Source organism: Aspergillus versicolor (genome assembly GCF_001890125.1).
Source record: "Aspergillus versicolor CBS 583.65 unplaced genomic scaffold ASPVEscaffold_5, whole genome shotgun sequence".
Taxonomy (NCBI): Eukaryota; Fungi; Ascomycota; class Eurotiomycetes; order Eurotiales; family Aspergillaceae; genus Aspergillus; species Aspergillus versicolor.
The window spans coordinates 1,649,187-1,668,515 of record NW_024467528.1 but is presented as its reverse complement, the minus strand read 5'-3'; the positions used below and the strand labels follow the sequence as shown (position 1 = coordinate 1,668,515).

At 50.4% G+C, this 19,329-nt stretch overlaps 8 protein-coding genes across 8 annotated transcripts; 6 read left to right on the top strand and 2 right to left on the bottom strand.

Moving 5' to 3' along the window:
* Window positions 1–273: 273 nt before the first annotated feature.
* On the bottom strand, window positions 274–755 carry ASPVEDRAFT_131585 (putative C2H2 finger domain protein; the record flags this gene model as incomplete). Its single annotated transcript, XM_040806833.1, has 3 exons — window positions 274–391; window positions 459–654; window positions 707–755. 3 exons carry the CDS (start codon window positions 753–755, stop codon window positions 274–276), a joined length of 363 nt encoding a protein of 120 aa, XP_040668434.1.
* An 894-nt stretch (window positions 756–1,649) lies between these two features.
* On the top strand, window positions 1,650–5,015 carry acoA (aconitate hydratase ACO1). Its single transcript, XM_040808685.1, has 7 exons — window positions 1,650–1,960; window positions 2,075–2,092; window positions 2,171–2,245; window positions 2,357–2,376; window positions 2,472–3,070; window positions 3,124–4,469; window positions 4,529–5,015. The coding sequence occupies exons 1-7, from the start codon at window positions 1,925–1,927 to the stop codon at window positions 4,787–4,789; spliced, it is 2,355 nt and encodes a 784-aa protein (XP_040668433.1). The 5' UTR covers window positions 1,650–1,924; the 3' UTR covers window positions 4,790–5,015.
* Window positions 5,016–5,386: 371 nt separating this feature from the next.
* Window positions 5,387–6,837, top strand: ASPVEDRAFT_193671 (putative metallo-beta-lactamase domain protein). The gene is made up of 5 exons (XM_040809142.1): window positions 5,387–5,446; window positions 5,497–5,651; window positions 5,758–5,770; window positions 5,832–6,191; window positions 6,251–6,837. The coding sequence occupies exons 2-5, from the start codon at window positions 5,571–5,573 to the stop codon at window positions 6,670–6,672; spliced, it is 876 nt and encodes a 291-aa protein (XP_040668432.1). The 5' UTR covers window positions 5,387–5,446; window positions 5,497–5,570; the 3' UTR covers window positions 6,673–6,837.
* A 699-nt stretch (window positions 6,838–7,536) lies between these two features.
* On the top strand, window positions 7,537–9,271 carry ASPVEDRAFT_53303 (glycosyltransferase family 20 protein; the record flags this gene model as incomplete). Its single annotated transcript, XM_040814776.1, has 5 exons — window positions 7,537–7,840; window positions 7,898–8,270; window positions 8,332–8,702; window positions 8,754–9,093; window positions 9,142–9,271. The coding sequence occupies 5 exons, from the start codon at window positions 7,537–7,539 to the stop codon at window positions 9,269–9,271; spliced, it is 1,518 nt and encodes a 505-aa protein (XP_040668431.1).
* Window positions 9,272–10,077: 806 nt separating this feature from the next.
* ASPVEDRAFT_193664 (uncharacterized protein) lies at window positions 10,078–11,198 on the top strand. The gene is made up of 2 exons (XM_040809141.1): window positions 10,078–10,169; window positions 10,224–11,198. The coding sequence occupies exon 2, from the start codon at window positions 10,256–10,258 to the stop codon at window positions 10,952–10,954; it is 699 nt and encodes a 232-aa protein (XP_040668430.1). The 5' UTR covers window positions 10,078–10,169; window positions 10,224–10,255; the 3' UTR covers window positions 10,955–11,198.
* A 610-nt stretch (window positions 11,199–11,808) lies between these two features.
* Window positions 11,809–14,694, top strand: ASPVEDRAFT_131415 (putative spindle pole body component; the record flags this gene model as incomplete). Its single annotated transcript, XM_040806812.1, has 4 exons — window positions 11,809–11,868; window positions 11,941–12,146; window positions 12,219–14,595; window positions 14,656–14,694. The coding sequence occupies 4 exons, from the start codon at window positions 11,809–11,811 to the stop codon at window positions 14,692–14,694; spliced, it is 2,682 nt and encodes an 893-aa protein (XP_040668429.1).
* A 990-nt stretch (window positions 14,695–15,684) lies between these two features.
* ASPVEDRAFT_84150 (uncharacterized protein) lies at window positions 15,685–17,936 on the bottom strand (the record flags this gene model as incomplete). Its single annotated transcript, XM_040817503.1, has 5 exons — window positions 15,685–15,885; window positions 15,941–16,450; window positions 16,509–16,586; window positions 17,358–17,801; window positions 17,868–17,936. The coding sequence occupies 5 exons, from the start codon at window positions 17,934–17,936 to the stop codon at window positions 15,685–15,687; spliced, it is 1,302 nt and encodes a 433-aa protein (XP_040668428.1).
* Window positions 17,937–18,243: 307 nt separating this feature from the next.
* ASPVEDRAFT_132843 (translation initiation/elongation factor MRX8) lies at window positions 18,244–19,302 on the top strand (the record flags this gene model as incomplete). The annotated part of the gene is made up of 2 exons (XM_040806965.1): window positions 18,244–18,773; window positions 18,870–19,302. 2 exons carry the CDS (start codon window positions 18,244–18,246, stop codon window positions 19,300–19,302), a joined length of 963 nt encoding a protein of 320 aa, XP_040668427.1.
* Between the last annotated feature and the right edge of the window lie 27 nt (window positions 19,303–19,329).

Sequence of the window (19,329 nt, the reverse complement as noted above, 5' to 3'; positions counted from 1 at the left end):
GCACTTCTTGATTCACGTGTCGTCTGAAATTGGAGACATTGTGATTGGCTGAAATTTTTTTTTTCAAGCACATGGAGCTTCATTCAACTTGGAAGCTCTTTTTCGTTGAGGTGATTATTATCGCCACGCATTTGACGAAGGTGCATCGGGAGGTAAATATTTTGCCTGCCACGTAATTGGCAAAGAGGCAAAGCACATATTTCGTAACTGCGGTACCGTAACAGTTGGCGGCCGCAGAACTGGCCAGAGGCCATATCAGGCAGACGTGGGAGTCTAGTTATCCATGGCCATATTATCACCCTCCTGCGGGCGCTCACCATTATCGGTGGTCAAGCCTACAGCAGCTTCGGCAATCTTCTGGGAGTGCGGTTCTTCACGGAGCAGACGAACCCTGTTATCCAAAAAAAGCCCGGGTCAGCTCGAGTCGCGCAGATGAGGAAGCGGCAACAATGACGGACCTTCTTTTGTGATTTTTGCCTTTCCTATGCGCCACCAGGTTGTAATCGCTCTCAAACCATTTGGCGCATTCGACGCAGTAATGCCTCCCTAGGCCGGGGAGGTCTTCGGGATCCTGTGTCGCCTTGTATTGCGAAAGGTGCTTTGCGCTTTCGACATCCGCGCGGACCTGGTCATAGTCTCTAGAAAGAAAAAATTCTTATCAGTGCCAAATTCTCATTCACCATAGTTTAACCACAAAAAAGGGAACCATCATACCTAGTCCTGCGCTTCGTCTTCGTTCTCCTCACAGCTCCCATCTTGCAGATTATCGACCCAAAAGTAGATCCGACCTTGTGCGCAAAAGCGTTCTTCCTCAGTATGGAGTCTGTGGATGTGATCGATGACCGATAAACGGAATAAAGCTAAGGCCGCGGCGATGTGAAAGCGGGTCAGGAATCAGCCGTTCGCTCTTGTGTGCGTGGAAGGGCTCCTGTGAGCAAACTCGGTAGCCGTGATTGGCCCAGGTCGACCAGCTCTTGGCGGCGGGCCGCGGGAGGCACTCTTTTCGGTAGGCCTCGGCTCTTGTTCGGCTCAGTCAGCATTCACCTTGGGCGTTTCTCCGTACGGCCATCGCTGGCGCGGTATTTTTATGACGATTCCACTATTTTCGGCACCTTCCCTCCGAATGTTCGCCGGCCACTTGCGGGAGAAACAAAGTAATCTTCGTCTCATGGGTTTGAGCTTCTGCGCGAGGCCATACGAGAATAAAATATAAAAAACAGGGGCTATTGGATGTTAATATGGACTTCAGCCTCCCATAAGCCTCTATATAGTGAATTGAACATGGTATCACGCGGTGGTCTCGTTATGATGTAAGACTGCTCTCAAAGAGTCTGGGTGTAATCAAATCATTTTCATTGGCTATTTGAATTACCGGTCTCACATGCCAAAATTACCGAAGACATAATTACAATACCACTGTATTGATGGTCGCCATGGGAATCTAACTGCAATACCAGCCTGCCGAACCCATCAAAGCCTTTCAACTCTAGAAAAAGTAAAATTTGTGTACATAAATCATATAAGTAGATTGAAAGTCTCAAATCGGGCGTATCCTACAAAGCATTCCTTTCAATGACCGCTCAGGGAGCTCTTTAAAGTCATCCATGTCTCCGGTTGCATGTCTGGTATGGGGCGGTCCGAAAGCGTACGGACGGCTGTACTGTAATCAGCGGTTACGGTTCCTCCACTCCGGTTCAGAGGAGCAGGGTCGCAAATGGTCAAACAGGAATTCTCGCACTTGAAATCCCAAGCTTCCTTTTAATTGACAACCTTCCCTTGGGTTTTCTAACTCTTTTCTTCTCCCACACTTCACTCTCCACTCCATCTTTTGCTGCTTCCCCAGATTGAAGCTGGCTATTGCTGCTACTTGGAATAGCTCTCCAGTGTGTCGTGGCCCAGCCATCTTGCATAGAGAGCTTCCATCATGATTACCACACGCCTTGCGCGCATGGGTGCGCTGGTAAGTCGCCCTGATTCTACCATTTTGCACATTGGATTGGAACTGTTGTGCGCAATGGACTTGTCCGCTTGTGTAGTATTTTTGCGTCTCGAGGCTAACCCAGTTTGATCGCAGGCCCCCAAGTCCCGCCTCGTAAGAGCTCCATTTGGCAGCTCCCAGCCAGGAATAATGGGAATTCAAAGACCGAGACAATACTAACTTTCTATTTAGCTTTTCGGGACCCGGGGCATGGCCACCGCCGTTGACCCTCTCGACAAGAAGGTCGAGATGTGTATCCACGAAAAGGTAAGTGGTCAATCCTGCAGCCGTGCCAGGTGGTTATCTTCGGTTGCCCCGGCCGAGCTCGTAACGCCGGACAAATTCCGGGACAAATTCCGCTAACCGTCGCATCTGCAGGGCAACTACATCAACTACAAGTATGGAGTCACCTTTTAGCTCTTCGATTTTTGCATACTGCAAGATGGCGAGCCCAAATATTTGGCACTGACTAACATGGTTTTGAACTTGATAGGAAGATGTCTGAGAACCTAAACGTTGTTCGCAGTCGCCTGACACGCCCGCTCACATACGCCGAGAAGATTTTGTACTCCCATCTTGACGACCCCCATGGCCAAGACATTGAGCGTGGAAAGTCTTACCTGAAGCTCCGCCCTGATCGTGTTGCTTGCCAGGATGCTACCGCTCAGATGGCCATCCTGCAATTTATGTCCGCTGGAATGCCCTCCGTCGCAACCCCCACCACCGTGCACTGTGACCACTTGATTGAGGCCCAGCTTGGTGGTGAGAAGGATCTTGCCCGTGCCAACGAGATCAACAAGGAAGTTTACGATTTCCTTGCTTCCTCGACTGCTAAGTACAACATTGGATTCTGGAAGCCCGGTTCTGGTATTATTCACCAGATCATCCTGGAGAACTACGCTTTCCCCGGTGGTCTGATGATCGGTACCGACTCTCACACCCCTAACGCTGGTGGTCTTGCTATCGCTGCTATTGGTGTTGGTGGTGCCGATGCCGTCGATGTCATGGCCGGCCTTCCTTGGGAGTTGAAGGCGCCCAAGGTCATCGGTGTTAAGCTCACTGGTGAGATGTCCGGCTGGACTTCTCCCAAGGGTAAGTTACAATGCCTAAGCTTTGGACCAACAAGTTACTAATTATTATCTTAGATATCATCCTCAAGGTCGCTGGTCTTCTCACTGTCAAGGGTGGTACTGGCGCTATCATCGAATACCACGGTCCTGGTGTCAACTCGCTTTCTGCCACCGGTATGGCTACCATCTGTAACATGGGTGCTGAAATCGGTGCTACGACCTCTCTTTTCCCCTTCAACGACCGCATGTACGACTACCTGAAGGTCACTAAGCGTCAGCCCATTGGTGAATTCGCCCGCTCCTATGCCAAGGACCTCCGCGAGGACGAGGGTGCGGAGTACGACCAGCTGATCGAGATCAACTTGTCCGAGCTCGAGCCTCACATCAACGGACCTTTCACCCCTGACTTGGCCACCCCCATCTCTCAGTTCAAGGAGGCCGTTAAGGCCAACGGATGGCCTGAGGAGCTCAAGGTCGGTTTGATCGGCTCTTGCACCAACTCTTCTTACGAGGACATGTCCCGTGCTGCCTCGATCGCCCAGGACGCTCTCGACCACGGTCTGAAGTCTAAGTCTCTCTTCACTGTTACGCCCGGTTCCGAGCAGATCCGTGCTACCATCGAGCGCGATGGCCAGCTCCAGACTCTTGAGGAATTCGGTGGTGTCATTCTTGCCAACGCCTGCGGTCCTTGCATCGGTCAGTGGGATCGCCAGGACGTCAAGAAGGGTACTCCCAACTCGATCGTCTCTTCCTACAACCGTAACTTCACCGGTCGTAACGATGCCAACCCTGCCACCCACGCCTTCGTCACATCTCCTGACCTTGTCGTTGCCATGAGCATTGCTGGTACCCTCAACTTCAACCCTGTTACCGACACCCTCAAGGACAAGGATGGCAAGGAGTTCAAGCTGAAGCCCCCCACTGGTGACGGTCTTCCCAACCGGGGCTACGACCCTGGCCGTGACACCTACCAGGCCCCCCCTGCTGACCGCAGCAGTGTCAGCGTTGCTGTCTCCCCCAGCAGTGACCGTCTGCAGCTCCTTGCCGGATTCGAGAAGTGGAACGGCAAGGATGCTACTGACATCCCAATTCTGATCAAGTGCCAGGGCAAGACCACCACTGACCACATCTCCATGGCCGGCCCATGGCTCAAGTACCGTGGCCACCTTGACAACATCTCCAACAACATGCTGATTGGTGCTGTCAACGCCGAGAACGGCGAGGCCAACAAGATCAAGAACGCTTTCACCGGCGACTATGATGCTGTCCCTGCTACTGCTCGTGACTACAAGGCTCGCGGCATCAAGTGGGTTGTTATCGGTGACTGGAACTACGGAGAGGGTAGTTCTCGTGAGCACGCTGCTCTCGAGCCCCGTCACCTTGGCGGTCTTGCTATCATCACTCGTAGCTTTGCCCGTATTGTAAGTCACTCTACATACCCCCATTAGTTTGTGCTGTCAAGACTAACAATATTCTCCAGCACGAAACCAACCTTAAGAAGCAGGGTATGCTCCCTCTGACCTTCTCCGACCCTGCCGACTACGACCGCATTCCTCCTGATGCCAAGGTCGACCTCCTTTGCACCGAGATTGCTGTTGACAAGCCCATGACCCTCCGTGTTCACCCCAAGGACGGTGCCTCCTTCGACGTCAAGCTCAGCCACACCTTCAACGAGTCCCAGATTGAGTGGTTCAAGGATGGCTCTGCCCTCAACACCATGGCCCGCAAGTCTGGTAACTAAATGACTCTTGTAAATTATGTGTCTTGTGCTTTGGTCAGTTAGCAGCGATGAGAGAACGGCAGTTTGGTTGCTGTTAAGGTCTTTCTATGATTGATATCACGGAGTGAGGTTCTGAAAATTTTTATGAATCGCTTTCTGTTCATGGGTTGTTTTAGCACCCATTGGGTGGACTACATGGATATATCACTTGTTTTTGTTACACCCTCTATTGTATGTTAGGGATTGGATGCAGCATACCATATACTATTTCCTTTAGTTCAAACTTGTCCACGACTGTAAACATTGATACTACACCTAGATTACTTGTAGAGCCAACGGGCCAACTTGTCAACCGACGAGACCCTTGTAATATACCCGACCCTCATAGGCCTCGGAGAGTTCAACGAACACCCAGAGTTTCTTCAAGCTTATCAATCTAGCAAGTCTCAGTGGACGATGACATAAGATCGCGTGCTCTGCCGACTGCCCGAGGCCAATTAATCCCCATCCGCTTCTGCCCCGCCTCGGTGGTTTGTGAATGTGGGAACAACCCAACTGGGGTAAGATATTTGATGGAGAAAGGCGCAATCCGTGTCTAACATTTCCTATTAGTGTCGCCATCTTTTCCGTACTACATTTACCCACAATCGTGAACCTCTCCTCGGCATCTATAAGCTTGTGAGTTCACTACATCATGATATCTTGCAAACGCTGACTCTGATTTACAGGTTTGTATTTTTTTTTTTTTTTTTCATTTTTCATCTAGAGTAAAGCGGATATCGCGCGGGACTTTATCATTCAGATGGCTCAGTTAACCCCTTTGCCGGAAGTGGAGAGGCTCAGTGCCTCGGTGGTGCGGATACTTGGGGGAAACCCTGGCAAGGTGTGTTGCAACATATTGGCTTCTCTCTGGCTTTTGACCGGGAGTAGATATATTCGACAGATTCAAGATCGAGATTGCTGACTTTGAGCCGCATTGTAAAATACAGTTTACGTTACAAGGTTAGCTTACTGCATGCCATAGAACAGGCTGAGAAGATCTGGGTCTAATATTTTCTTACAGGAACGAATACTTATTTAGTTGGCCAAGGGCCTCGGCGCATCCTTATTGACACCGGCGAGGGCAGGCAGTCATGGGCAACACATTTAAAGAAAGTGTTGTCAGACGAGAATGCGACGGTTCACGAGGCTCTTGTGACGCATTGGCACCATGATCATGTTGGCGGCATTCCGGATTTACTGAAACTATGTCCCGAGGTGACAATTTACAAGCACCAGCCTGAGAATGGACAGGTAGATATTGCAGATGGACAGACCTTTAAGGTTGAAGGGGCAACGCTTAAAGCGGCTCATACGCCGGGACATACAGTGGACCATATGATGCTTTTGCTTGAGGAGGAGGATGCTGTTTTTACGGGTGATAGTGAGTAGCTGCAGTATCCGTTTCTTTCTCTGCAGATTTGCTGATCTTGTGGTTTTTAGATGTTTTGGGGCATGGAACGGCGGTTTTTGAGGACCTAAAGGCCTACCTTGACAGCTTACGGCGAATGCAAAATCGTGTTTCGGGTCGAGGATACCCGGGTCATGGGCCGGTGGTGGAGAGCGCCACCGCAAAGATAACAGAATATATACGGCACCGACAAGAGCGCGAAGACCAGATAATCCGAGTGCTTCGCTACGGGAAACTCGAAGTCGGGGAACGGGAGCGCTCACCTGAACCAAAGTTGGCATGGACACCGATTGAGATAGTGAAGATAATCTACCGCGACGTCCCAGAGAGCCTCCATCTTCCAGCCGCCAACGGTGTGATCCAGGTGTTGGACAAGTTGGAAGCTGAAGGGAGGGTGATACACGATACTGACTCAGGCCGATGGACCCTGAACGCTGGGAAATCAGCCCTATGATTTGGGTGTGCGATGTTTTTGGATCTTAGCATGAGGGTATGATGTATTCTGTAGCCTCAGGCCACAAGCGTTTGATGAGCAGTAGGTAACCTTGGCAAATCCAGCGCAGATTCCGCCTAGAGGCCAAGCGCGGTAGCAAATACAGAAATTTTAAGCTCCACTGACAACTGCCGTACCTATAACAAATAAATAATAGCAGCGCCTTGAGCTGGCAGAGGCCAAGAAGGGTTCCATGGAAGAGGCGGTCGGCTCTGGATCGCATTGCTGAGTGGTTGGTTGAGCTTCCGGCGGTCGATTCTCTGACTTCATCGTTACTGGACCAAATTTGTCCCGCCCCGGCATCTGGTGTTATCGTCATCACTGCAACATTCCTTGGATGCGCTGGGTCTGCACTACAAATCGAGGATACGGCCATACCAACGCCGATCTCCATATACGTTTGCCTTCATGCGTTCGTTAGTGAAGAGCTTGTGACACTTATCTGCTCTGTTGCTCTTCCCCAGCGTTGCCCCTCATCAGCTTTGCTCGCCGAGAGCTCCCCGCGCATAGAGGCAAAAAGAAACGGTAAGCCGAGCACCTGCCATTGAGCAGAGCGGGACGCTCCTATGATCATGTCAAACTATTCCACGTGCCTTCTAGCTTCATCTATATCTATTTGTGTTACTTTATTTTCAATCATTTTACTTTCGGAGTTTGCCCTTTTCATGAACATTCCTCAACACCAATTGTTGCTCAACCCCTGTACTAATCTCATTCTCAACAGGGTCACTGCGCGTATACTCTCTTTGAAACTCCTGCCTGCCCTCTTTCCGTCATCGGTCCTTCGCTGTCCCTCAGGCCTTCGCATCGATACCTACCTCCACGATGCCCAGTGTTGAAAACTCCCCTCAAAATGAATCGAGGCTTCTTCTCGTTTCGAACCGGTTGCCAATTACTATAAAACGCTCAGAGGATGGCAAATATGACTTCTCCATGTCCTCTGGCGGCTTGGTGAGCGGTCTCAGCGGTTTATCGAAAACCACAACTTTCCAATGGTACGGCTGGCCCGGCTTGGAAGTCCCTGAAGAAGAGATACCTATTGTGAAAGAACGGTTAAAGGACGAGTACGGCGCTATCCCGGTGTTCATTGACGATGAACTTGCAGACCGACACTACAACGGATTCTCCAGTTAGTGTCCCAGTTCAAGATGATAGGTCGTTAGGCTGACAAAACTCTGCCCACCAGATTCTATTCTTTGGCCACTTTTTCATTACCACCCCGGTGAAATCACATTCGATGAGTCCGCGTGGGATGCATACAAGGATGCGAACCGCCTCTTCGCACAGGCCGTTGCAAGTGAGGTGCAAGATGGTGACTTGATCTGGGTTCACGACTACCATTTGATGCTCCTTCCGGAGATGCTACGAGAAGAGATCGGAGATACCAAGAAAAACATCAAGATCGGATTCTTCCTTCATACTCCGTTTCCTAGCAGCGAGATCTATCGGATCCTTCCTGTACGAAACGAACTGTTACTAGGACTCCTACACTGCGATCTCATCGGTTTCCACACTTACGATTACACGAGACACTTCCTGAGCGCTTGCTCGCGGCTATTGTATGTGTAAAGCCTAGTATTTTGAACAATGCGGCAATACGGGAACTAATACTACTTCTAGGGGTCTACCAACTACTCCCAATGGGATAGAGTTCCAGGGCAGGATAATTGCCTGTGGGGCTTTCCCCATTGGTATTGATCCGGAGAAGTTCAAGGAGGGGTTGAAGAAAGAAAAGGTTCAAAAGCGGATTGCAACCCTGGAGCAGAAATTCCAGGGTGTGAAACTTATGGTGGGTGTTGATCGGTTGGATTATATTAAGGGTGTTCCTCAAAAGCTGCACGCCCTCGAAGTCTTCCTTAGTGACCATCCCGAATGGGTGGGAAAGGTGGTCCTGGTTCAAGTAGCTGTTCCCAGTCGGCAAGATGTGGAAGAGTACCAGAATTTGAGGGCCGTTGTGAACGAACTCGTCGGCAGGATCAACGGCAAATTCGGTGAGTCAACCCCTTCTTATTGACAGAGTTTTGGTCTAACTGGTGGCTTAGGCACCGTTGAATTTATGCCGATTCATTTCCTCCATAAGTCGGTCAATTTTGATGAGTTGATTGCCTTGTACGCTGTATCCGATGCTTGCATCGTCTCATCCACTCGAGATGGTATGAATCTCGTCTCATACGAATATATTGCCACACAGGAAAAGCGGCATGGCTCGATGGTTCTGTCTGAGTTTGCCGGCGCTGCCCAAAGTCTCAATGGCAGTATAATTGTCAATCCCTGGAACACCGAGGAGCTTGCAGCGGCATATCACGAAGCGGTTACAATGAGCGATGAGCAAAGGGCACTGAACTTCTCCAAGTTGGACAAATATGTCAACAAGTATACAAGGTCTGTCTAACCTCGGCTTGGGCTAGAGCGTCTGCTAATACCTTTTAGTGCCTTCTGGGGCCAGTCTTTTGTGACCGAGCTGAAGAGAATCTCGGCGCACACAGCAGCGAACATCCCAACCAAGGAGACGCCTCTGAACGGTGCCATGTCTACAGAGCAGGAAACCGTATCACAGTAGACTTAGATTATTGTCTAACATGAATTTAGTCCCATTAAGATGGAAATGGGCAACCGTGGCCGCAGTAGGACGCATGTGGCTTAAATGCAGACCGTCAGGCGTTCCACAAACCCCCGTTGGAATACGATCCAAGTTCCTCATCCCTCACATGTGATATTTCGGGATAATTTGTTTTCTTTTTGCTTTCCTACGTAGGGGTAGGAAAGTGGTAAGGTGTTGGGGTCTTGCATATGCAGCCGACTCCTGTCATATAATGGGCTAGAGGCGTCGAACTATGTATTTCGTGACCGTCGATGGATTCACATTTTACTTCCTAGAAAACACTCCATTCATCATACTTTAATTTTATTTGGCTGCCTTTCCCCCCGGAATGCTTTTCAACGCAGTCTGGTGATTTCCAGACCATTTATTTTCCCATAGAGCCAGCGAATATAGTAACTAAGAACCAGCGGCAGCCCCGAAAGCAAGGCATGTAGCTACGCGGCCATCCTCTGATTGGAGAGCCAGCAATTCCTGTAGGCGTATCTGTCGATTATCATAATTTCCCCCATTTTAGAAACTTATACAGCCGAGAACAATGCGTCCCAAGGAAACTAGAGTGCTTTGGATGGATTCCGAGAGTCTTAGGTGTAGGGTAAGGATGGTGGCTCTCAATGGCGGGTGCAAACAAGACAAACAAGGCAAATCAGCAAACCAGCAAACCTCCGCGACAGGAAATTCTTGGTATCACTGGACCTGCCAAAGACTCAATCATTTTCGAGTTTACTCTCCACCACTTGCAAAGATAGGATTTCAATCCTTTATATTCTAACGTGCCACCCTGAAACTTAATCGATATCGCTATTCCGTTAGGCCCGGCTCCTCTACTGTGATATTTTGCCGCCTCACTTGTTCCGCAGTGAGTAAATATTCAAATGTGCTCCCTGAAAGAACCTAAGACTGACTGGCATAGATAGTTGTGCTAGCCCTTTTGTGCGAGTAAAGATGTTGCCCAGGCATCTTTTACGGGCAATTCAGCCCCTACGATCGTCTATAATCCGACCGACCTCGATTCTGTCCTCACAAACACCTGCCGCTCTTGAATGTGGCCGACCAACCCTTATCTCCCACCGACTCATTACTTCCACTGCGGACGAATCCTCACAGCAAGCAGAATCTCCTGAATCGAGCATCCGACCATCCGCCGACCCTCCGTCTCTCCGCACCTACCCCTACACCCTGAAACAAGGCAGAGTCGTTTCGGCCGGCCGTATGGACCGTTGCGTTCACGTCGACGTTCGCCACACAATTTGGGACGACTTCCTGCGAAAGTCGTACCCCAAGATCACCAAATTCAGAGTCTCGGATCCGCGAAATTCTCTGCGCCATGGCGATGTCATTGAATTCTCATCCGGGTACCCTAAAAACCGTAACGTGCGCCATGTTGTCGAGCGGATCATTACGCCGTTTGGTGTCTCTATTGAAGACAGGCCTCCCGTCATGTCAAGAGAAGAGAGGGATGCGCTGCGCGCTGAGAAGAGACAAGCGAAATTGGCGCGCAGGGAGCAGAGAAGGGCGGAGGCTGGTATTCCCTCTTCTGAGACGCCTGGACACGGAAAGGAACATATTGGACGTATTCGGAAGCTGGTCTTGGAGAGGACGGCCGGTGCCTCTGCGCCTACAGCTGGTGAGAGGTCGACTTAGATGAAGTTTGGGCATGGGCTGTATTATATTGTTTTATTATTTTACATAGGTTATGTGTATGGTTTACTGGGAACACCAATCAAGCTAGATTTCCAACGGACTCATAATACTGTTAAGAGGAGAGTTAATGATCCCACTGCTGTGGGTGGGTTATATATAAGGGAATGTACACCGTGGGTGACAGAACACTGCATTTTCTTGCGGGATGGTAACAAAGAGTACTATCAAGTAAATATCAAGCAGTAATTTTGATAAATTCACTGGTCAAAAAAAATAAAATAAAAATAAAAATAAAAAATAACCTAGCGCCGGTGAAACACAGGTACAAAATACGCAGGGTTCCGGACCCTGACTGGGTTGGGCTGCAGAGTATAACAGTGCCAAGCCTCAACTTTGGGTCGCCCAAGCAGCCAATTTGTTTACTCAGGAACCGCATCTCCATCCGTCTCCGTCTCTTCATCATCTCCCCGCCCCCTCTCCGTCAACCACTCAATTAACCTCACAATCTATATCCATCGCATATCTTATTCCATTCACGGCGTTCTTCTAGAAGCCAAGCCACGAACCCCATCTACCCTCCGGTTGGATGTTGTGTGGGCAACTCCTTGTCCGCACTCTGTCCGCTTGCACAAAGATCTGCAATCGCCTGCAAGACTAAGGTTTGTTCCCTCTCCGAAAGCACCCCTGCTGCCCATCGTTCGAAAGATCTTTATCCTTCGGGTCTTCTATCAGACACTGCCGATAGCCTATCTTGTTGCGAACTAGACTATTAACTTCTCTTCAATCCACATTTTAACGCGGTTTCGCAGCGTGCTAACTTCCCTGACTTCCACAGCAAACCATAACACGTCACCATGGCCGAGGGAGAGGAGGACTTCTCCTCCCTACCATTTGCGGACCGTTTCACTCATAAGGTTCGCTCGTTCCCTGTCGATTCCAGACCCATCTCCGCGAGTTTCGTATACTGACATGTTGTGATACTGTAGAACTGGAAGGTCCGGAAAGAAGGATATGAGGACGCCAAACAACAATTTGAAAAGACACCGGACGAATTTGACCCAATCTTCTCACAATTCCAAGATTCCAGTTTATGGAAGGCCGCGGTTACGGACTCGAATGTCGCTGCACAACAGGAGGGGTTGGCCGCGTACTGTGCATTTTTGCAATATGGTGGTCCTGCAGGTTGCGCGAGGTACTTTCTTCCGCTTTGATAAATATCGTATTTGATGGCAGTTTGCGCGGATATTGGCTGACATGATTAAAGGACGCGCGGATCTACGGTCTCCGGTATTGCTGAGAAAGGTTTACCACAAACCAGGCCTGCGGCGAAAGCGAGCTCGCTCGAGGCGCTGCTCCTATGTGTTGAATTAGATAAACCCGAGCCGGTGGTCGAAGAGTTGCTTCCTACACTATCACACAAAGTGCCGAAAGTTATAGCTGCTACCCTGGTCGGCTTGACCGGTATTTATCATAATTTCGGATGCAAAATTGTTGATCCCAAACCGGTGCTGAAAGCCTTACCCAAGGTCTTCGGACATGCCGATAAGAACGTGCGCGCCGAAGCACAGAGCCTCACAGTAGAGCTATATCGATGGCTCAGAGAAGCGATGAAGCCCGTGTTCTGGGCTGAATTGAAACCCGTTCAACAACAAGACTTGGACAAACTATTTGAGGCGGTGAAACAGGAACCCCCACCAAAACAAGAACGGCTAACGCGAGCCCAACAAGCCGAAGCCGACGCTGGTGCGGGTGGTGAAGCCGATGAAGCCGGTGGAGGAGAGGACGAAGATATAGACGACGATGGTGGTGAGGTTGATGCCTTCGATCTCGCAGAGCCAGTCGATGTGTTTTCTAAAATCCCCAAAGATTTTAGCGAACAGCTTGGTTCGTCGAAATGGAAAGATAGGAAAGATGTTCTGGATGCTCTGTACGCGGCCTTGAATGTTCCGAAAATCAAGGATGGACCGTTTGATGAAATCGTTCGGGGCCTTGCCAAGTCCATGAAGGACGCGAATGTTGCAGTTGTTACTGTCGCAGCCAACTGTGTTGACCTCCTCGCCAAGGGTATTCGAAGTGGGTTTGTTAAGTACCGTCCTACCGTCATGTCACCAATTATGGAACGGTTGAAGGAAAAGAAGCAGAGCGTTTCGGAGGCCTTAGGGCAAGCTCTCGATGCAGTCTTCATTGCAACTAGCCTGTCAGATTGCCTGGAAGAAATTCTAGAGTTCGTCAAGCATAAGAACCCCCAGGTGAAGCAGGAAACGGTGAAATTCTTGATCCGTTGCCTCCGCACCACTCGCGATGTCCCCGCGAAGCCCGAAATCAAGTCGATAGCTGAAGCTGCTACCAAACTTCTTACCGATTCGAGTGAAGTGAACCGTGCCGGCGGTGCCGAGATCCTTGGTACTTTGATGAAGATTATGGGTGAACGAGCAATGGTTCCTTTCCTTGATGGACTGGACGATATTCGGAAGACCAAAATCAAGGAATTCTTCGAAACAGCACAGGTAAAGGCAAAGGATAGACCAAAGCCCATTGCTCCAGCGCCCAAGGCAGCCCCTCCTTCTGCGAAGAAGGTCGTAGGGACTAAGAAGCCATTGGGTCTGAAAAAGCCCGCCGCTGCGCCTGCACCACCTGCCGACCCACCTGCCCCTTCACCATCAAAGCCTGCAACCAAATCTATTCCTTCGAAGCTATCAAAGCCTGGCGGCGGCCTTCCGACTCCAGGCGGCGCATTGAAGAAAAAGCTCGGTGGGCCAGGAGGGCTCGCATCCCCCCAGCGACGTGTTGTTTCACCACCCACCGAAGAACAACCACAACAGCCTCCTGTTTCGAAGTTCGGTCTTGGAAGAGGGCTTGCAGGCCGCCCGATTGCCAAACCGTCGGCCCCGAGTGAGGTAGCACCGGCACCGGCAGCCCCTGCAGTGAGCGGATTGACGGCTGCAGAACGGGCCGAGCTCGAGGAACTTCGGCTTGAGAAAGAACGGTTTGCCCGCATGACTGAAGAGTTTAAGTCCGAGAAAATGAGACTCAACTCTCAAGTAACAGAACTTCAAAACCAAAATGCACAGCTAATTGAAGACCATACCAGAGACGTTCTGAGTATTAAGGCGAAAGAAACGCAACTTGTACGAGCACGCAGCGACGCAGAGGCTGCTGAACAAAATGTACAAAAGCAGCAGCGAGAAATCGAACGGCTTAAGCGTGAGCTAGCAAGAGCCCTTCGTTCTAGCGCCTTAAACTCCCCAACTGCTGCTCCGGACCAGTTTGGCATGGCGATGCCCGATCCGGCCTCCATATACCAAGACCCTGGCAGTGATGGCCAAGGTCCAGTGGCGCGAAGTGGCCTCCACATGGGGCCACGGTTTGAAAGTACACGACCGCGGAGTTTTGCTTCGGCTAGTCCAAGCGAAGAGAAGGAGAATGGCTTAGAATCACCGGGACAAAACCGGCGGAAGTTCAGCCCTACGTTTGGAAACGCCCATTCGGGTATCGGCAGCCCTACACGGTCATCACTGGTCGGGTCCGGTAGTGCTTCGGGCGAAGAACAACAGTCTACACGAAGCGGAGAGCCAGCAGAGAACTGGAAGAGAGCCGCTGAAGTCACAAGCCAGCTCAAGGCACGCATTGAGCAAATGAAGGTAAGCATAGGATATCGCCCCCGCCGCCGAAGGTGTAATCAGTATTAACCACTATCACAGGCTCGACAAGGACTAACACGACCCCCTGCGCAACGTTAATGACTAAATGACCTTTATTCTTGCAATTTACCCTATTCTTCTTCCCCATTCGCCGGCGGCTAGTTTGGCCCTTCCATTTACCTAATAATTTGTACCGTTAAACTCCAGGGGTGCCTGTTATTTTCTTCCGTTGATCTCCCATATTCCTTTTGCCTAGAGTGTATTCATGGGCCTGGTTGCGTTTTTTATTTTATTCTTGTCACTATCTTCCTTTCATTGTTGTTTCCAGGTTCCTTTCTCACCCCGGCACAAGACTGGAATGTTCTACGGGGCGATTCATCTTCATCATCATCATCATCTGGTTTGCATAATGGTTGGGTTCGGTTTTTATTGCTGTTGGGTTGCTTTCAGGTCTTTAGAGCTACTTCGTTAGCTACCGGCTGTTTTTTGCTGTTGTTACATGTCAAGCGGAGATACCGATTCATCCACGGATGAATAAATACATATGCTTGTTCTTGCGTTGTGATATTTCATGCATAGCCCGAGCACACTTGTAGATGTCTAAAAAGTCCTCGGGGCCATGGCAAAGCGACATATTGACGCTGTATGAAGGGTCTAACATGCTGTAGGTAAACCAAAACCGCCTGGGTTGAGCTAGTTCAACATACCCAGGTGACCGCGACTCCTAAGTGGAGTTGACGGGCCGGCGAGACATGAGCCTTGGTCTTATATAGCATGGGCAGAGGGAAAGCTTAGGTTCTACGTAAGAAAAGCGGGCAGAGATCTCATGAATGCTCAAAACATAGAAATTGTTACAAGGGGGTCAACAGGTTGAGGTCTTAAATGCATTCATGGGTATCTGCGACGCAACTAAAAGAGAAGAAAAAGACAAAAGATGATGGACCAAGGTTCGGATTATTAAGCTAAAAGGGAAGCCCTATAACACCTGATCCCGATCCCACTTTTGTAAAGTTTTGAAATGCCTTTTTTTGAAGAGCCCAAGCCAGCGGATATTCGTAATGTATCGTTGAAGGGAACTAAGCGAGGTGCTTAGACACGGACGGCGGCCTCAGCGATCTTGCGCTTCTTCTCCTGGCGGTCAACGGCCTTGGCGCCCATGATACCACCACCCCAGTGGCGGCGGGACTCCTCGTACTTGTCGGTGTAACCCTCCTTGACGGCGCTGAGGAGCTTGGTGAACTCAGACTTGTCCTCAGAGCGGACCTCGGTGACAGCGAGAACAGCAGAGGTCTGGGTTCAAGTTAGATTTGACACAAAGGTTAACAAACTGGGGGAAAGAACTGACCTTCTTGTGGACAACGGTACCGAGACGGGCCTTGCCCTTGACGATGGCGTATGGGACACCCATCTTGCGGCAGAGAGCGGGAAGGAAGACAACCAACTCAATGGGGTCGACATCGTGGGCGATCAGGACAAGAGAGGCCTTCTTGTTCTCAACGAGGCCAACAACGTGGTTGAGACCGTACTTGACGTTGTAAGGCTTCTTGCTGACATCCTCCTTCTTCTTGCCGTCGGCGACAGCGGTAGCCTCGGCGTGAAGACGCTCCTTCTTCTCAACCTTAGTCTCGGGGCGGTACTTGTTGAGGAACTTGAAGGCCTGGGCAGCGGTGTTGCGGTCCAGGGTGCTCTGGAACTGAGCGATGGAAGGAGGAACCTTGAGGCGGAGGTTCAGGATCTTCTTCTGGCGCTGGAGGCGGACATACTCGGGCCACTTAACGAAGCGGCCGAGGTTGCGCTTGGGCTGGATGTCCTGGCCAATACCGTAGTTACGGGGGCGTCTCTCGATGAGAGGGTTCTACACAATCGATTAGCACTTGCTTTTTCACATTTGTATCAGCGTGCAATGAACATACCTTGGGGCCCTTCTTGCCAGAACCAGCCTTGCCCTGGGGGTAAGGGAGGGGGGCAGTCTTCTTTCCGGTCTTGGGAGGCTATCATTGAGAAAAGAAGATCAGCAAATCGTCCACCAATGCTGCATCTTCTTTGAACTCTAGAGAGAACACAGGCCAGCCATGAGACTAGGCCTATGCCTCAAGCCAGATCATCATTGACGCTCGCATCCCCGAAAGGATTTGTGCGATCAATGGAAATTGCCTCGAAACTTTGCGAAACGAAGTGAAACTCGTCTCACGACATATCGCGCAGTTGATCGAGAGTTCTATTCGAAGAACGAAACTCCAAACTAAATTGCTATGTGCTTACCATTGTTGTCGACTGTGATCCGCGGTGAGTTGGTTGACGGGATTGACGGAGAGAAGAAGAAACGAAAAAACGAAGGACGATTTCAAAGTTCAAGAGTAAAAGGCGCTAACGCTTTCGTGGGCCGCGCTAGTGCGGAAAAACAAGCGAGCCGGATCCCGGACGCCACACGTGATCTAGGGCTAACCCGCGCCTTCCGGATCAGGAACAGGCCGACAAGGCCCAAGTATACAGCATCATGGGAAATGCTAAATGGGACTCCTAATCGAATAGTAGAATGTTTTTCAATGGATATTTGACTAAAATACGCAGATTCAAATTTAAACCAATAGAAACAACTCCATACCAAAAAACCCAAACCTCAAGCGCCTGAATATGCATGCACCGCTACCGCATGCCCTCATATAGCGTAGCATATCAACCTAGGACCAAAATAATAATGTTGAAGACCGGGCACCAAATCACCTCCAAGCCGCAAGCCCAGCCAATCCACCCCTTCCGACCCCAGAACTAGCCGCCTGTATAGCCTTCCTCTTCCCCAGATTCCCTTCCTGGCTCTGCACCCCAGAGACAATCTTATCGATATTCGTTTCAACCACAACACCTCCCACGATCATCTCACTCAATACTGCATGCATCGTCTCAAATCCAAAAATAAGATCCAGCTCGCACACGTTCTCGAAGATGCGGTCGAGTGCCTCAACAAAGACCTGGATGAGGTCGATAAGCGCCAGCGGGGACTCTGTAGACGTTGAAATCATGATAAATGATAGAGTTGCGTATGTACGGTAGGTGATCTGGGCTGGCGCATCGGAGGGGCCGGTGCTTTCGGAGCTGGCACCGCGAGCGAGGATGGGAGGCAGGGGAAGGAAGTTGCAGGCTGTTGGGGGACGCTGGGCGACGAGGTCGTATATTTGGGCAATCAGGGATTGTTTAGTTAATGTGTCCTAATGAAAAGCCTGTCAGCGTTGCTCGGAGAATAGAACAGGGCTTGTAGCTATTCGAACACTCACGATTTGGGTGTAGAACCTGGTCAGGCGGGGCTGGCCGTTGTTGTTGAAGACGAGCACGGCGTTGATCATTTTGATGACTATTAAGTCTCCCGGTGTATTTTAAAAGAATTGTGTGTTTATTTATGGCAGCAGATTCGTGTATATTTCATAAGAAAGGAGCGTGCTTGGTTGCAAAAGTTAAAGATAAGTAAGTTGGATGATCCTCAGTAGCCATCGCATCATCGCCGGAGCTTATCGCGGAGATCTCGGGCAACATTCCGCCTCCGGCAGTATCTTAAAACATGTTTATCCAAGCTTTGCGAAAGAAGCTCTTCAGCGCATTCAGACCAACTTCTAAACCAACAATCCAAACCTCAACAACCGCTACTATATCATGATGAGACCACCATTCTATATTTGTCGCAGCTGCCGGCAAACACTCTCACTCCGCGTACCGCGAAGCAGGACAATAACCACCGTAGCAACTCCGCAACCCGAGTCCCGCCAAACCCTTCCTCTTCGCGATCTAACCCCCAAGCACCTCTCCTACTACTGGGACACATCGATACCGACCTCATCCCAACTCGCATATGCAGACAAACTCTTCGCACCCTCGCGCCACTCCCCGATAAAGCTATGGTCCGCGGCAAAGTTCCGCACGACACCTCTGTCCTCAATAGAACCCGAAGTCGCATTCCTGGGTCGGTCCAATGTCGGGAAAAGCTCACTGCTGAATTCTATTATGGGTAAGGAGATGTGCTGGACGTCATCGAAGCCTGGGCGAACGAGAGAGATGAATGCATTTGGTATAGGGGGCACGAAGGGCGGCGAGTCGAAGATTGTCCTGCTTGATATGCCGGGTTATGGCAAGGCAAGTCGCACGGAATGGGGGCAGGAGATCATGAAGTACCTCCAGGGGAGGAAGCAGTGAGTAGTTATCCACCTCACCCACCTGCGTCAACCTATATGCAGGGTGAAATCCGGATTTTCACTGACTGACTGGCTTTTCAAAACGCAAACCAGACTGCGCCGAGCATTCCTCTTAATCGACAGCGAGCACGGGATTAAACCAACTGACGCCGCGATCCTGAGTTTATTCCGGCAGTATGCGATCCCGCATCAAATAGTCCTGTCGAAAGTCGACAAACTTCTTGTGAAGAAGAAGACGAAACCTACGAGCGTTCCATCTGCTGAGAAACTCGCCGGTTTGCGCGCTACACTTGAGAGGCTGAGGCCTGTTGTCCAACCGGATGGCCGTAACGAGGGCCCTGGTGCTCTAGGGGAGTTATTGACGTGTAGCGCTGAGACACCGCTTGGCCCGGGCAAGTTTCTGGGCATCAGTTCAGTTCGCTGGGCTATACTTTCTGCTGCGGGCTTGGATGGGACGGTTGAGGCGAAGGCGGAGTTGTTTCCCCCTGCGCCGACGGGGGTTGATACTCTCGACCGGGCTTCTTGAAATGAATTGGGTCTAAGGTTCCAAGTA

Excerpts from the sequence above, each read along its gene's own strand:
- acoA (XM_040808685.1), top strand. The coding sequence starts at position 1,925 with ATGATTACCACACGCCTTGCGCGCATGGGTGCGCTG. Across the intron at positions 2,246-2,356 it reads AGATGTGTATCCACGAAAAG|GGCAACTACATCAACTACAA; the intron begins GTAAGTGGTCAA and ends TCGCATCTGCAG. Across the intron at positions 4,470-4,528 it reads CTCGTAGCTTTGCCCGTATT|CACGAAACCAACCTTAAGAA; the intron begins GTAAGTCACTCT and ends AATATTCTCCAG.
- ASPVEDRAFT_193671 (XM_040809142.1), top strand. The coding sequence starts at position 5,571 with ATGGCTCAGTTAACCCCTTTGCCGGAAGTGGAGAGGCTCAGTGCCTCG. Across the intron at positions 6,192-6,250 it reads TGCTGTTTTTACGGGTGATA|ATGTTTTGGGGCATGGAACG; the intron begins GTGAGTAGCTGC and ends TGTGGTTTTTAG.
- ASPVEDRAFT_193664 (XM_040809141.1), top strand. The coding sequence starts at position 10,256 with ATGTTGCCCAGGCATCTTTTACGGGCAATTCAGCCCCTACGATCGTCT.